At 39.8% G+C, this 17,508-nt stretch overlaps 1 protein-coding gene across 15 annotated transcripts in view; it reads left to right on the top strand.

Annotated features, from left to right (window-relative positions):
• Positions 1 to 5,086, top strand: part of LRRFIP2 (LRR binding FLII interacting protein 2) — a 50,608-nt gene extending 45,522 nt beyond the window's left edge. For 4 of the 15 annotated variants that reach the window (XM_065752719.1, XM_065752718.1, XM_065752722.1 and 1 more), the window contains 5 exons: positions 741 to 790; positions 1,919 to 2,039; positions 2,627 to 2,706; positions 3,238 to 3,342; positions 4,065 to 5,085. In XM_065752719.1, coding sequence (XP_065608791.1) covers positions 741 to 790; positions 1,919 to 2,039; positions 2,627 to 2,706; positions 3,238 to 3,342; positions 4,065 to 4,175 — 467 coding nt within the window. In that variant the 3' untranslated portion in view covers positions 4,176 to 5,085. Of the gene's footprint in view, positions 1 to 740; positions 791 to 1,918; positions 2,040 to 2,626; positions 2,707 to 3,237; positions 3,343 to 4,064 lie in introns of all 15 variants that reach the window. The other 11 variants (XM_065752717.1, XM_065752721.1, XM_065752723.1 and 8 more) reach the window with 9 other exon arrangements.
• Positions 5,087 to 17,508: the final 12,422 nt, after the last annotated feature.

Raw genomic sequence — 17,508 nt, 5'->3', positions numbered from 1 at the left:
GTTAACATGCAGATAAATTTCTCTATATACTTGCATTATGTTTGCATGTGATATATAATTATTAAAGTGTTGTTTAGATAGAGACTGGACTTGATATGTTTCTGTTGTGAAATACATGTTGTGATGCTTTGTTACTGTAAAAGCTGTAATTTCCTTTTAATCTGTTGTAATCATTAAATATCATTATCTGACAGGGTATTTAAAAGCTATTACTGACCTCCTAACTTATTTTAGATTTTGAAGAATTCATGTGGAACCTTTCCCAAATATTTTTCTGTGGTTTGAGAGCAGAAACTATAAAACTTTCTATAAATGTATCCTTTCTGCAAGCCTGTTGCATTACCTGAAGAGGTAGCAATCTTTAAGAATAATTAGACAAGGAGGAAAGTATGCAACTAGGAAAAAACACATTGCAAATGTCTGCTCTATACATTGAAACAAAACTGTGTTTTATTATTGAAAACCAGTCTTCACTTGATGTCTTGGTTAATTTACACTGAAGAATTACTAAACTCAGAGCTCTTTCTTCTAGAGCTGTTATACACTAAACAATTAAGTATTTTTTTCATTTTTCTGCTATTAACTGAAAACCATTGTTACTGCTAGGAGATATATCAAGGTTTTGTCCTCTTAGTGTTATTAGCTTTGTTTGAAGAGTGTTTTGCTTTGAAAACAAAAATTACGAGAAATAGATCCTTACTTAAAGAGTCATGCTTTCTAATTGCATTCTCTTGTTTTAGATGTCCGGCTACGAAAATTAGCTGGAGAAAAGGAAGAGTTGTTGTCTCAGGTAAAACAACCTGCTATTTTCAGAAATACACCTTTTGTGTTTCCTTGTACAGGATAGAGTCATGGAATGGCCTGGGTTGAAAAGGAACTAAAAGATCTAGTTTTGACCCCCCTGCTGTGGGCAGGGTCACCAACCACACTTGAGCAGGGTGCCCAGAGCTGTATCTAGCCTTGCCTTGAATGTCTCCAAGGATGGGGCATCCACAACTTCTCTGGGCAAGCTGTTCCAGACATCACCACTCTCTGAGAGAAAGAATTCCTCCTAAAATCTAACCTAAATCTCTGCCAGGAATGATCAGCTTCTCTCACTAGTGTCTTTATCAGTGTGGCCTGGATCTTGGTTGTTAAAGAGCCCTCATTTCAGTAACTGACATCTAATTTGCTGCTCACTCTGTTTCTGGCACTACAGAAAGAAAAAAAAAATAATGTTAAAACAAAAATTGTTTAGTGCGTGTAAGTTTCTTTTTGGTCTTATCCAGAAACATTTAATTAAGTAAAACATAATATTTGGAAGCTCAGGAGTCTTTTTGTGAATTTGCTGAGTGATAGTAGTGTACTATTTCTTTACTCACTTCAGTTACTTAAACAAAAGGTTACTATTACCAAAGTAACTGTGTTCCAATGCAGTTTCAATATTGAGAAGAGAGCTCAAGAAAACATACATTGAGTGAGCTATATCTGTTAACATATTTGTCCATATTTGTTAAGAATACTAGTCTCTGTGCTTGTAGTTGAACATATCATAAATGTAAAAAAAATACAAAATGATGTTGTCAATATCTGTTTTTGCTGAGAATATATCTACATTTTATGTGCATTAAAGTATGAAAAATTATAGCCATATAGGTATAAAAATCAATTAAAAGATTTGATTTATATCCTGAATGGAGATTTTGCAATTTCCATTGCAAGGATGACATGCAGAGAGCACTCACCTAGCAACAGTGGGGAAAGGACTGCAAAGGCAGATGTCTGGGAATGGCTTCCCTGCTTCTCCTGCATGGCTCTGCTACTTCCACTGACAGAATTGTCTCAGCAAGTGGCATCTCAGTACTACTTGGCCTCACTGTATGTTTAGCTGTACTACTACTGAATTTGCATTTTTCACAAAATGGAACTTGTATTTCAGGTTAGAAAACTGAAGATGCAATTGGAAGAAGAAAGACAGAAATACTCTAAAAGTGATGGCATGAATCCAGATATAGTAGGCTTAGAGAATGGTTCTGACTTGCAGCTAATTGAAATGCAGAGTACGTATATGGTTACTGTTCAAAACTTTCTTACTGGGGAGATGAAGCTGACTACCTTTTCCTGTGTTGTAATGCAGTAGTAGTATTGTGAATAGATCTGTCATTGAGCATATATGATGTCATATTTTTTCACTCCTTGCAGGAAATTTGTCACTGTGTAATAACTTCAAAAAATATATATTGGTACGTGATTAGTTGATTCTCAGCTGGCAGTCTTGCCTAGGATGGGTGCCAGTACTTGAACAAATGCAGTTTTTAGCTTTTAGAATTTTAGCTGAATTATTTTGTTAATATGTTCTGATTATTTTGTTTGATACAAAACCTTTTTAAAAAGACTTCACCATTCCCTAAAGCAACATATGAAAAGTTACTAAAATATAGAACAAAATAGAGTGTTGCTTCCTAGAAGTGTTAGGCTGCTTTCCATTCCAAATGAATTATTTCCTTAGCTGAATATTTTACTCATTTAACAGGTTGACACGTACCTGAATATAAATAAAATGGTCTTTTTAATGAATTTTAATTCAAAGGAATACTAACGGTATAGAGAACTATTTTGAGTAGTATTTGTGTCATTTTTTTTCTAGGAGATGCCAACAGACAAATTAGCGAATACAAGTTTAGACTTTCAAAAGCTGAACAAGATATAACCACCTTGGAACAAAATGTAAGTGCATCTTTCTTCAGATTTATTTATATCATTGCTTGTTTTCTGCAAACTTTTACAGTACTTTTTTTTTTTTTTTTTGAGAAAACTATGAAAAGATATTTCTTAATTTGATTTACTACTTGTTCTTTAGTTTGCACAGAACAATGCTAAATTTGTATTTTCTTCTATTTCCTGAGAGAAAATAGCCATGCGTAGTCTAATCATAAAAGAAAAAGGAGTTAATTTATTAAGATATGAGTGTACAGCAGAATGTAAAGAGGGACTGAAGCTAGCATTTTAAGAAAATCAATTTATGTTCGCTTAATTGTAAGAAGGTTGTATTTGTTTGTGGGATGCACTCTTAGAAATTCAGGGATTTTTAGCATATCAGCAAAGTGTAGGTAAACTGGTATAGATAAGTAATGTGGTGGTAAGATGCTCAGGTTGCCTTGTGTTAGTGTCCTTTTGGAAATGGAAGAGCTGGTGGTAGGTAAGCTCTGAGTGGAACAGCTTGGGTAATCATTCCTTCTGTCTTGTTTGGATTTACAGATTGGACGGCTGGAAGGACAGGTTGCAAGGTATAAAAATGCAGCAGAAAATGCAGAAAAAGTGGAAGATGAACTCAAAGCTGAAAAGAGGAAACTTCTGCGAGAGGTAATTAACTTGATTCCCTTGTCTTGAGCTTTCTGTCTTGAACTACTCTGCCTTTTGTGTCCAGGCTCTCTCTTTTAGTAGTCTTCTGTTGCAGCTTTCTAGTGTTATCAGAAGGTCTCTAACTCTCAGTGCTGCATTTGGAGGACAACAGTAGCACATGAAAGTAGTACTAAATACCATTCAATGCAGTATTGACCTTGAAAGAGAGGATCTGAAGTTATATTTTCTTCTAAATGTGGTAACTTATATATCTTAAACTAATATTTCCGTAAATATTATGGAGGAGCCAATCCTCCCATAATCAAGTATCAACCTAGGGAGTTTCCATCACACATTTCACAAGGAGCTGGAAAGAACGTTTGCCTTGGAACTACTGCATGACTTGTGTGATGCCTGCTACCCATGGGCATTTGACTCCATCAATTAATGACAGTGGTGGAGAGGACCTTGCCTTTCGATAGCATGTAATGGGATTGTTGCTTGGTGATGACAGAGTTTCATGTTCAAAGTGCTTCCCCTTTATTATGTTAGCTGTTGAATTCTTGTTCATCTGGCTGCAGTAATGATATGGCTACTCTTCAAATACCACGCCTTAACTCACACAGCGCTTTTGTAAAAAGTTTAATAGCTGTATTTATGATTTTATTTTCTTTGTCAAGGCTTAAAAACAGCAGTAAGTCCAGTTAAATATAGTGGTGGTAACTTCTGCTTTCATTTTATAGTTAAGAGCAGCACTGGATAAGATAGAAGAGATGGAGATGACCAACAGCCACTTAATGAAAAGGCTGGAGAAGATGAAGGCAAATAGATCTGCGCTTCTATCTCAACAGTGAAGTGGAAATTGGAAATACAATGCACTGCTCCTTGAATAACTAGCCCCTAGCTCATTTTTAAATACAGACTTTCATTGGCACACACTACTTGAACACAGAGATGTTCAGTGGTGTTTTAGTTTCATAATTAAATGACATACTTCTTTTTGTAACTTATGAGAAAATGAAATGTAGTTTGAATTCCCTTGTGAATAACAGCAATTTTTTTCTGTAGCGTTTGATTCTAGAGTCAGAGCTGGAGCACAATGCTGTACGTTCGACCTAGTGATAGAAAACATTTTTCACTACTGTGGAATCAAGTTTACTCATGATCTCTTCTGGCTGCTTTAATGATGTTTGATGCTCAGAGACAACTGCATGAATTCAAAAAGACACTGTATTACTGTATTGTAAACTTAACGTATGTTTGCTCAAGACATCACACAGCACAAGTGCCTTTTCTCTGGTGCAATTTAGACTTCATTGTTGAAATAACCCTTGAAATCAGATAACATTTTATTTTAAGATACATTTGGGGTGTTCACTGAACTTTATACATTTTGAAAATGCGTTTTTGTAAAATATTTAAATTTATAAGAAAATAGGGACTGTATATAAAAATCTGCTTTTTTTGCATGGGCACATCAGAGTTTAGATAATTTTGTCAAGTACTAGCCCTTGATGCTCTTAGTTTAAGAGTACAGATTTTAAAACTTCTGTTGTACACCATGGATTTGTCATCTGCTGCTGAAGTGTGAACTAAAATTTTAGGGTGGGAGGAAGAGTTGGGAAATGTGGCTAAGGAGTTTATTAAACGAATGCTTTATTGATCAAAAGCAGATGTTTTGTGTTTTCTTTAAAATGCTGATGTTCCAACAGAATAAACAAAGTTACACAGAACAGTGAATTTTGATCTTTGTTTGTAAAAGAGTTTATTTTGAGCTTTTTAATCTAAAAGCTTTAAGTAGTGAGTTTGTATTTTATTTTTTTTGCTCTAGGCATGTTTGTTACTTCTTGATAATGCTGTCATGGAGGCAGTAAAAGTTGTTTTGGAACTGTTTTGTCTGTAGCTTATTCTCTGTGGACACTGAAAGCTTTTAAGGACTTCTACTCTTCTCAAGCTGGCACAACAAGTGTGTTAACGAATAGCACCAGTAGTGGCAGTTCTCAGCTGCTTGACACAGTGTTAGCCTTCTCTTGAGGCCAGCAAGGCCAAACATTTGATGCGAGATGAATCATTCTTTTTGGACTTCTATCAGATACTTTACTGCTGCAAATGGTTGCCTCTCAGTATTTCTCAAAGCAAAATAGATTTCATGACATTTGCAATCCAGAACATCTGTGTTTCTGTCTTTATTGGATCTTCTTTCCAAAGGAACAGCCGTGTTTACATCAGAAAAGTGAGTGTAATTTCTTTTTCCTTTGATGTTTTTATGTCTCTTGGACTTAGAAAATGCTTTCTGTGTTTTGAAACATCTTTTAAGTAGTAGGTCTCCCTAAACCTGCTTGTTGATCGGGGCCTATTGTAGTTTGGTGATCTTATAAATCATGCTTTTTGCTGTTAACTGTGCTTCATTATTGTGTACTTTCTCAAAAGTGACTTGTCTTATAGTGTATATTCTGGAGATTTAGATACTTCAGGGGTTCTGAGTGTACGCGCATGTATGAATCACAGAATTTCAGGGGCTGGAAGGACCTCAGGAGGTCATTGAGATCAACCCCTCTGTTAAAGCAGATCCCCCTGCAGTAGGTCACACAGGTAGGCATCCTGATGGGTCTCGAATATCTCCATAGAAGAAGACTCCGCAGTCTCCCTGGGCAACTTGTTCCAGTGCTCTCTTACCCTTACTGTCTAGAAGTTGTTCTGCATGTACAGAACTTCGTATGCTCAAGTTTTAGGCCATTACTCTTTGTCCTATTGTTACACACCACTGAGGTGGGTCTAGACTTAACCATTTGCGTCCTACCTCCCTTTAGATATTTATAAACGTTTATCAGGTCCCCCTTGGTTTTCTTTTCCCTAGGCTGATCAGACTAAGGTTACTCAGCCTTTACTCATATGAAATGCTCTGGGCCCTTGATCACCTTTGTGGCTTTCCACTGGACTGTTTCCAGGAGATCCCTGTGTTTTTTGAACTGAGGAGTCCAGGAACTGGACGCAGTATTCTAAATGTGGCCTCACCAGGGCAGAGTAGGGGGGTGAGATCTCTTCCCTCAACCTGCTGGCCATGTTCTTTTTAATGCACCCCAGGATGCCATTGGCCTTCTTGGCCACAAGGGCAAACTGCTGGCTCATGGCCAGCCTGCTGTCCACCAGGGCCCCCAGATCCTTCTCCGCAGAGCTCACCTCCAGCAGGACATCCCTTAACCTGTGCCTGGGGAGGAATAACTGCATGCATCAGTACTAGATTCTACACTTAAAGCCTCTGTTTAAACCTTTTTCTTATCATAGGGTGGGGAGGGTATCTTCTGGTTTGCTTCCTCTAAACTGCTTTGAAACTTGACATCTTATGACTGAGATAACTGTGATTTCAATATTGAACCATGGCAGTCAAGAATTACCAGCTTACCAGTATACTTCTCCTGAAGCATAGGTAAAGCATCAGTACATCCTTTCTAAAGATCAAGTTTGTCTGTAGTCTTTTGAAAAGCTTTTAGTACAGAAGCCCCTTAGTCTAGCCATTTTAGTTGTGCTGCTTCCCCAGTTCTTACTACTGGAGAATCAAAAGAAATTCAACAGAGAACACAAAAACCGAGATTCTCAGTATTTAGACTAGCTAAATAATACAGAATTATGTAACTCAGTATGATTCTTTAGGCATTAGTAGGACCTGTCACCTTTTGCAGTTCTTAACCAGAAGAATATTTCACCAGCCCATTGTGAACTCCTTTTTTTATGTCAGATGAAAATAAAAATGGAAAGGGAAAGCAATAAATAAAAACAGAATTAATCAGACCTGTCCCATGATTAAGTTTTCCATATAAATATTTAAGAATAATACATCTCAACAATATTTTTTTTCGAATGATGAGAGAGTAACTGTCATTTCTGCTTAAAAATTACAAGTTATGTAGCTTTTTGGGCTATGATTTTCAATGCTATTAGTTATGATGCAATATAAGGTTTGCAAGCAACTTAGAATTTATAAAGATGTCTAGTAATGCAGTACACTGAAGTTTTAAAACAGCCCTCTAATATGGCTTATGCTGCAGGATAGCTGCCTGTTGCTTATTTGCAGGTGGGTGGCTATTCATTTCTTCCTGAAAAGTCAACAAAGTGGCCAAGCTGAAAGTCCTTGGAGTGGTGGCAATAGTCATTTCCTTGCAGGTGTCACCTTTCTCCATTTCCATTACCAGTGTCTTCCTGTGATCTTATTTGGCAGTACTGAAACAAAGAAAAATACTCTTCTCTTCCTTGGGCAAAACATCAACTGCAAAACATCAACTGTAGATGGGATGCTCAATTATGTGCTCTGTGTTAACACAAGAAAGGCAGAAGGTTTCCCCAGGCTTTCCAGAAAGGAAGATTTTCTTTACTTCTTAGATACAACTTGTTAGAAAAGCTATTTCATATGGGAATTAAGAACTTAATATTAAAATCCCTAAAGGACATATTACAAAACACTGAAAAAAAATAATTACATATGCAAGAGGGAGGAACTGGAGAAAGGTAGTGTCATGTTACTCCTTGCTGACAGGGACAGGCCTTCATCTGCTGAACTACTGCCTCAAGGGGCTTGTTGCTTGCCAGGGGACTGTTCCTGGGATGTTGTGAAGAGCTGGGACTGTTACATACTATGTGACAGAAGAGCACAAATAAAATGAGGTGTGCCCAGTGCCAGGGAGTGAACTCCTAGCAAGAACATAGGAGCTTTTGTGGAGTCTCTTCTTTGGAGATCTTAAAAAGCTGCCTGGACATGGGCCTGAGTAACCTTTCTGTGGACTTGGTCGGAGCAGGTGGATCCAGAGGTTCCTTCCAACTATTCTGTGAACTGAACAGACATCATTGAAGGACTCTGTGAAAGATGCAGAGGCATTCTTAGGAGACAGGTGTCCCCTCATCCTCTGTTTGTGTACTGTGTCCCCTGAACATCAGCTATTTCAACCAGCACGCTGACCTCTTCCGTTCTGATATCTTATAGCCTGGCTGCACCCTCCAGTGCTCCAATGTTAAAGCTGTTGCTTTGGTGGAGTCTGTTCCTGGGAGCTGATCACCACGTGAAGAAAAGCATCCAGTTTCCCAGGAATTGGTGTGAGTCAGAATTTTAGAGATTGACAAACAATTGTATGGAGAAATATCTCAAGGTATTTCTGAGATTGCTAGGATTATCACGAAAAACTAATGAGGAAAAAAAGAAAAATGACACTATTATTTTGTCTTAATGCAAGTATAGGCATGGGGAAAAAAAGTAAAAAAGTGTGAGAAACCAGGACTGGTCCTTAGCAAAGGTTTCTAAGCCGTTGTACCTTTTCTTACTACTGTGTTGTTGCTGTTTTTTTAAGCTAAGCACAGATCATTTAATCAGAACGTGCATACTTTTGACAGGCAAATGAAGAGCAGTTTTCAAAAACTTACCAACATTTCTAGAAGTCAAAACCTGCTTGTTGGCCTGGCCCAGCACAAAGCAAGTGTTGCCTTAATTATGGGGAATTCACACAGGGAGATTTTTAGATAAACTTGCTTGTGAGGGGTAGAGGAGGTTGTTATTCCAAGTGCAAAGTCTTGCACCTGGGCCTCAGTAATCCATCCCTGCTATCAGTGCAAGCTGGGGAACTGAAGGATAGAGCACAGTGCTGCCAAAAATGACTTTTGGGTACTGGTGGATGGCAAACCAGCATGAGCCACCAATGTGCCCCCACAGTTCAGAAAGCCAACCATATCCTGGGCTCCATTAAAAGACGTGTGGTGAGCAGGTCAAGGGAGGTGATCCTGCCCCTCTACTCTGCTTGTGAGGCTTCACCTGGAGTACTGCATCCAGATGTGGAGTCCTCGGTACAGGAGAGATGTGAGCCTGTTGGAGTGTGTCCAGAGTCTGTCCATGGAGATGATCTAAAGGGTGGAACACCTTTCCTACAATTACAGGCTGAGAGTTTGGGCTCTGTGGAAACTCAATAGCAGCCTTTCTGTATCTATGGGCAGCTATAAGAAAGGGGGACAGATTCTTCATCACTGTCTGTTATGATTGGACAAGAGGAAATGGTTTTAAAATAAAATAGGAGAGATTTAGATTAAACATGACGAAAATGTTTTTTTCTATGGCAAGGGCAGTGAGGCACAGGAAGAGGTTGCCCGGAGAGGTAGTGGATATCCCATCATTGGAGACATTCTTCCCACAGACTTGAACTTTTGCATTTCTGTGGTGGTTCAGCGACAACTTTGTGAAAGTGGGAGATGGCAGAGTCCTTGCAAAAGCTGATTTTAGAAGTCAGAGTAACCTGAAAGAATGCTTAAAGAGAGAAATAAGACATAGGGCAGGGTGCAGACTCCATGCCCATGGCTGTGAGTGGCCGTAAGTGTTGTGCTTTAAGCCTGTGCTACAATTTGCCCTGTGTGCACTGTTGTTAATTTCTGATGTGTAATGAGAGATGGCTGTCTTGCAGCCAGCAGCCCTGTGTGACTGAAGAGCATCCAAGGCAACAACACAGCTCTAGCTCTGGCTTTACAGGGATAAAAGCTCAAAGTGAGAGAAGCCTATGATGTCTTTTGCTGTTTAAGAAAGGAGAGTCAATTCCTAAAGCTCCAGATTCTTTATTTTCGAATAAAGCTTCAATCAGAGCAAGTACAGGCATCTGCTGAGTTATTTTGAACACTGTCTTTGTTCTTGAAATAATGGTGAAAATCAGATAAGCCTGAGGTCTTTCGGAACATCAGTGACTGCTGATGAGTCATTGGTGGTTGTTTTTTTATTTACACTTTCTCTCATTCTCTTGTCATTCAGCCCAATTTTTGTCATTTGTAACTGCCTCCAGCTACTCTCTGGCCTGTTCTTACTTAATAGACCTTTGATTTAACACCTCACAGTTTTCCCACAAAGGCATGTTGTCACGAGGCTGCTTGGTTTTTTCTTTCCAGTCTGATACCTCCTAAAACTTACCTGTGTAGCATCTGAAAGTGTCAGACACCAAGAATGAAATGGAAGTTTTAATCTTCATGGAAGCAGTTCATGAATGTTAATTAGAAAATGTCAAGTGATGGGTTTTGAGGACCATACTACTCTCTGTAGAGTTAAGGTTACCTCTAGGATGCAGTGGAAACAAAATTATGCATGTATGTGTATTCAATTTCACACTGCATGATCTTTTATACAATAGGTTTTTAATCTCCTGAGAGCCTTAAGGCATGTATCAGTGAAGAGGGTGACATGAGCTGTAACAGGGAGTGTGTCAAAGCCTCATCCTGTTGAAGGATACACATTAGACATACCTAATAGTCCAAAGTTGAATATACAAAAGAAAGTATCAAAGATATTTGATGTTGTTATGTCCTGCATACACCAGATCAATGTAGCATCAAGTGTCTAGATAAAAAGAATTGTCTTCATTTAGTTGCTACGAAGCTTCAGTTTGCAGGCAAAAAGTTTGTTAGGCCCCCAGGCAAGGTCAGTTTTACTTGCATCGGTTTAGGACTTGATAAAAGATCCGTGAAATAGTTTTTTGGAAGTTGTTCCTGAACACTAACTTTCAAGAAACAAAAATGCATTTGTGGCCGTGAGTCAGGCACGTGGTTTGCAAGGAAGCCTCCCTTGTCATTCACACCCATTTGAATTATGACCAGAATGATTTCTCTATTGCACAGGCACTGCTCTAAAAGTTATTCTCTGTGTAGTTTGCATGCAGTCACTGTGAAAGTATGGTGTGAGTAATTTTAAACACAGCAGGTAGAGCTGTGTAAAAATGAGCTCAGACTGTGCTGAAACACAGGGGACACTTAAATCCAGACTAAGCTTCACAAGAGCTGATATTAGAAGCAATTTAGGTAGTGACCAACTTCTCCCTCTTCTTGCTGTCTGCTTTAGTCCTTTACCCTTGTCCAAGGCTTTTTGTCTGTTGATACTCTGCTTTGTGTCCCTGTTTTCTCCAATGCTTTTGTCAAGCGTGGGAAGAGAAGGAGGACCTGGACCCACACTGACAGCCAACCCACTGCTGCCGAAGCATTGACACCCACACCCACACGCCTCCACTGTGGCAAGGTTTGTCAGCAGAGGGCACTCGCTCTCTAGATGAGCAACGGGGAGTAATCTGAAGCAAATCGCAGACCTCAGGAACGAGCAGCTAGCTTCCTACTTCAGCTTTTGGTACGCACTGATGTTTACTACATTCTATTTGGAGTCAGTGGGAGCACCCCTCAGAAGTGAAATGTTCCCTTTTTTTTCCTGTACATCTCACGTCCTGCTGCACAGAAGTTGCTGCTTTCCCGTGTGCTTTTGTAGCAGAACACTATGCCCTGCAACCATGAGAGCTCCTTTCTCTGCAGGACGGGCGGGAGGGGGAGCTGGCCTCCTGCTGATGGCGGTGACAAGTGAGACGGGGCAGGCACCTCGCAAACGGCAGCAGCAGAGGGTGCTGCATGCTGCTCTGGTCCTATCCCAGCTCCAAACTGGTTATATACTATCAAGTTCCCCTCCTTTGGGTGAGAGAGAATGGTGGATGGCACTGTGCTCTCTCACCTCTGGAGAGTCTACCAAACACTGAAGTTAGTTTTTGCTATCTTGTGTTGTGAAGATAGAAATGTTGGTGATGCGTTTTTCCCAGCTTAGTTGCTGCCTTAAAAGCTTCTAAGTGATGACATTATCTTGTGCCTTAGGATGTACATCACAAAGAGAAGATGATTCTCTTGCTGCAGCTTGGAAGGCACTGCTTACCTGCCTTCTGAAACTTGGCAGCCCCTTGCTTTCTATCCTGGTGTTTCAGAGTGATTGCTGGAATATGCTGAAAGACCCTTGGCTGCAGAAGGGATTTTTGTTCCTGACAAGCCCTTTTTTTCTTAGTTCCCAGAAAACATCTTCAGCTGGTGCCCTGCCCTTCAGCATGTCTATGAAGGTGACCAGGTCTGTTTTGTATCTGCTAGGAACTGGAGTATGAAAGCTTTCTAAAACAGAGTTAGGAGTTGATAATGCACGAAGAAACCTTGCAGTGCTTTGACATGGTGAGTGGCAGCTCCATGTGCAGGTGAGAAAGCAGGACAGCAGAGAGCATTGTGCACTGCAAATCAACACAGGATATGCTTAGGAGAAGAAAACTGATTATACAGGAATACAGGTTGTCAGTGATGCATCCTGATCACTGGGTTGTGAAGTCAAGTCAGTTTTTCCTATACAGAGATTTTTAAAACTTGGGAGCAAAGAGAGTTTAAAATGCACTTACAGTTCAAATGGAAAATGTGTTCTAGTTAAATGCAGTCTGCTTTGATGGCCAGTGGATTGAGGAATGCTGGTGGAAGCAGGGTGCTCCCACTAAAAACATGGATTCAAACTGCTTTATCAAAAGCTTAACATAAGCTGTTAATATTCTCACGTAAGAGGTCCAATCTTTCACTGTGGATCAAGACTGAAGATGCAGGAAGTTCTAAGTCCACTCCCTTTTTTTTTTTTTACTATGCTTGTGACCACATTTGAAAACAGTAATGGATGATGTTTCTGACTCCCTCCCTTTGTACTAATTCCCTTCCTCTGCCTTCATGAGTGGTTTAGTAGGTTGATGCTGTATCTATCAGTTACCGTGCCTCAGAGTGCCAGGGATGACCAGCCTTTGCTTGGAGCTCAGTGAGCTGCCACTGGAGCCTCAATGACAGATCATGTCCTCCCTTTCTATTAGCCTCCTCCAGCTGTAAAGCAAGCTGTGAAAAGTTAATTTCTACCATTATTTTACTGTTGGAGCCTCAAAACAAGCAGCAAGTTTGCTGTTTCAGAGGAGGAAAGATGAGGAAGATGAGGAAAGAGAGGAAGATGAGGAAAAGTCTCTCTGAAATGACTCATACATCAAACCACCCTCCTGCAAAGCCCTGCCTGCTGAAGAAGCTGTCTCTGGACCTGGCCCAGTGCCCATCAGATCTTTCTTAAGGGCTTAGGAGTACACAAAGGGGCAAGGAGAAGACATCAGGAGGAGCTGTTTGGTTCATGGCTTAGAGTGAGACAAACTCTTTCCAGAACACTTGTTACAAAAATGATATATTTTGTAAAGCAACACTTCTGAAGATGTCTTCCAAGGCTGTAATAAGTGGGAAAAACTGCTTGCCAGGGAGCAAACGTGGAGCTGATTATCCCAAGTGTGTCACAGTGAAACTGAAAGCCCTTGCTGCCAGAGTCTGTCGTGGGGAAAGGTATCTCAGCAATGACCCTAGTGAGATTTCCTGAGGGTTTGATAATTAAAAACCTTCCAAGAGAAACATCTGAAAATATGCTGTCCAGCCTAAAAGAGAAAGAATAAGCTGTGGGGAATGCTTAATTTGAAATGCCTGTGATTTCTTACAACAGAATCTTCTCTTCCCCTGAAGAAGACTCCAGAAAAGAAGACATGGGTCAGTAGAAAACCCATAGTAAATGTGAGAACCTTTGTGTAGAATTCCAGTTTTCCTGAAAATAGGTAGCTTTTTTCTTTTTAGCTCCATCCCAAAATAATTTGACTAGTGGATTAGTTCTTGTGAGTTTATCATCTTTGAACCTGCCACAGGAAGTCCTGCTGGTTTCTGGCTGCTGAGAGCCTGAGTTGGGCTCACTTGCCTCTGAATTCTGGCTAATCCAAGTGCAGGGATTGAAGTAGGTCTTCTGGAGCATGATGAAAAATCTCAGGATTAAATGGAATCATAGAATAACCTGAACTGAAAGGGACCTGTAAGGATTATCAAGTGCAACACCTGGCTCCACACAGGACCATCCAAAATTTGAACCATATGGCTGGCCTCCATCATTTCTTCTGTGGCTATCCTAGAAAGATAATGGCAGACCAGAAGGGGAAGGAGTGGAAGAAATTTCTCTGGAAAGGAGAGTGCAGAAGTTCTACGAAGACATTTATTTTTACTTTAGTTCTAGGACAAAGGTACTCATCTTGAAGATCACCTGGACAAAACTACTTAATTCTTTACCCTCCTCACTCTGTTTAATACCAGAACAGTGTTACCCTCTACCACTGGTGTCTTAAGATTTTTGTGGTGTGCTTCAGTTAAGTATGAGAGTTGATTTTCTCATTTTTGAAATTACTTAATTTATTTTCAGGACTATCTTGCATTCACTTTACCACAAATGGCAAAGCTCCAGCTAAAGGAGGAATTAAACCTCAAGAATCTGAAGCTTCTGATTTGAGATCTTTTGATCCTCTTTAAGAATGGCTGAAGTAGAAGAAATTGTTCATTGTTCAAGTAAAGGGAATGGTTCCCCTGTGCTTCAGTACCTCACAAAGGTACACCTTGTTGATATATGCATATTGGATTGTCTCCCAACTGGTACAAAAATATTTGTCCATGATGCATACCAGAAGTTCCAAACACTAAGTAATTACTGGAAAGTGGTGTCTTGTGCGCCTAGTCAAGAGATTGGTAAAATAATGAGATAAAACTTCTCTATGGTGAAAGTATATGTAGAGATTGTTGAGACTCTGTAGCTAAAACTTGTCAATTGTTGTCATTTGATCTATTTCCCTTTAGGTGCAGAGGAACAAACTCTTCAACTGTTCTTCTGAGTTTTTTGATTTGTTTAGTGCTAGTTTCAAAATCTCAAGATGATTATTAGTTTGCTCTAGGGATCTCCTTTAAAATTTGTGTTGGTAACTGGTATCAACAGAAGCTAGCTTAGTTGGCAGGCTTCTGTAATCCTTATGCAGATTTTTCTCTTTGCAAATACATGTGAGAGGAATCCGTGGGTTTATTTCCTTATCACCTATTCTAGGGAATTTCGGTAGAAGAGAAATCAGTATTCTCAACCATGCATTTTCTTGTACAATATCGGACACAAAGTGCTTCTAGCAAGATTAAGAAAACAGTGGAAATCCCTTTGCACAAATAAATTCATCTGTACATTAGTCCTTTTGTGTTTTAGAGATGTGTGTTTCATTCTGTCTTTTTATTAGATGCACCAGATTGACTGTAATCGTTTACTCAGTACTTCCATTAATTTTGCAGCCTTGACAGGAGCACAGCAACTTGTAATGCTCACATTTGTAGAAGCTTGAAATCACTGAAAATCTGTTGTGATAAGACACTCATTTGAGTAGATGTGTCTTTCAAGTATGAAGAAAGTCATGACAGCAGGAGCTAACGCTTAGCATCTAACTCCAGCATGCATGCATGAAATATAAGAATGGAAGTCCTGCAGACTTCCTACAGCAGCTATGTTTTTGCAGCAACAGCAGTAGCCCTTACATGTGGATATCACAAGCACACAGTTAGGCCAACGTGGTGTGTAGCAAGCAATTGGTTATACTATTTTTTTACATGTAGCGTCAGCATGTGGTTTTATCGCTTTGTATTTCCATCAGCGTGGTTTAGAAATATACTGTGGTAAAAGGCAGGACGGCTGTGGTCTAACTGTCCTCAGCTTATCACTTGTTTTCATCGCAGCCCACCTCCTCTGAACTGGTTGTGACTGGTTCAGTTTATGGGTTTTTTCCAGTAAACAACCAAATCTTCCTGCCTTTAACCCCTCCTGCACCCCACGCCTTATAACATCCACTTGTCCTCCTATTTGGGCTAAATAAATAAGAACAGAAACATGTTGTGAGTAGTATATGCCTGTATAACATCACTACACAGGCATGTGATCTGTTGCAAATGTAAGACTTGTATCTATGTGCTTGAGAAACCCCATAAATTACGAGCTAAGAGCTAAGCATAAATTACGAGCTAAGCTTAATTCTCAACATTGTTCAGCGTTGCTTATGGGCAGGGTCATTTGTTCAAAAACCTGAAAAGGTCATGTTTTCTCTCTATTTTATTGTGCAACATGGACAGTAACTTTTGGTTTTGAGGTGGTTTTGATATATGGGATGGCATAAGTGGATTTGAGTATGGTTTTGGTAAAAGTAGCCTTGATTCACTGAAGCAAACGATTATTTTTCTAGCCTGATGGACTGGAAGGGGTAACAGTGAGGGAGGCCTGGACAGTGATATTAATTAAGCTTCTCAAATCTACAGTAAGTGCATTCCCCAAGTACTTTTATTACTGTTTTATTTCACTTCATAGAATCACAGAATTTTAGAGGTTGGAAGGGACTCTTGTATTGGAATCAATCTGTAGACCCCTGCTGGACTCTCTCTAGAAGAGCCCTGTTCTTCTTGAACTGGGGAGACCAGAACTGGACACATGACCTCAGATGTGATCTCACTAGGATGGAGTAGAGGAGGAGGAGAACCTCTCTTGACCATGCTCTTTTTAACAAACCCATTGGCCTTTTTGTTTACAAGGACACACTCCTTGCTCATGGTCAAACTTTTGTGCACCTGGATACTCAGGTCCTTTTCTGTAGGAAGAACAGTTTGCTCTTCACTGTCCCTTTTATTTTCTTCCCATTCACATTCATTTGTTGAGCACTTTGTACAAGTAAATTGCCTTTCCCTTCATCCTCCATCACCCTTGTTTTTTGTTATTCTGCTGCCTCATCAGTAAGTTCGTATTATAGAGACCTGACTTTTTATCTTTATTTTCCTGTTCAGTGATTTCCTTGTGACATATACCTTCTCTAATCTAAAGGTAAATGTATTCCTTCAGGAACAGAAGTTTTGTTCCCCTGCTTCTCTTCAAGACTTCACCCAGAGCCATTCTATTTCTAAAGGCTCACATACAGACTCTATATGCAGAGGTAATGTACCGTAGCAAGGATTCCGTGCTGATGCACCTGGTTGGACCATTTCTTTTGAGCCCGTTCTGTCTCTATTTTGTTCCCTGAAATGACTTTGAATCTCAAGCTGATGTCTGCAAAGCTTGTCTGAATACAGCTAAAAGATAATTACATTCCTTTAGTTTTTGTGAATATTCACGCCAGGGCAGTGCTGAAATAGCTCAGCTAGGAGAGTGTTAGACTGAAGATCTAAAGGTCCCTGGTTCAGTCTTGAACATCAGCAGTGGTTTTCCAGTACTTTGGAGGGTTCCACTTCTGGGCTCACCAGTACAAGACAGACATGGCACAGAAGTCCTGGAGAAAGGCCAGAAAAGAGCCAGGAAAGGTAATCAAGAGACTGGAGTATCACTCATATGAGAAGAAGTTGAGAGATTTCCTGATGGTTGCCTTGGAAATACTGAAAAGATATCTGACCATAGTCCTGGGCAGCCTTTCTTGAGCAGGGATGGGCCCATTGTAGCAGGACATTGTTTCTCCCCAGCTTTACTGTACAGTAGGTAAGATTAAACGGGCTTTTATTTTTCTT

The sequence above is a fragment of the Cyrtonyx montezumae genome, unplaced genomic scaffold (genome assembly GCF_038088225.1).
Source record: "Cyrtonyx montezumae isolate F1298 unplaced genomic scaffold, pur_monq_1.0 scaffold_8, whole genome shotgun sequence".
NCBI lineage: Eukaryota > Metazoa > Chordata > Aves > Galliformes > Odontophoridae > Cyrtonyx > Cyrtonyx montezumae.
Note: the sequence above shows the minus strand (reverse complement) of the source record. Positions and strands in the feature narration are given on the sequence as shown.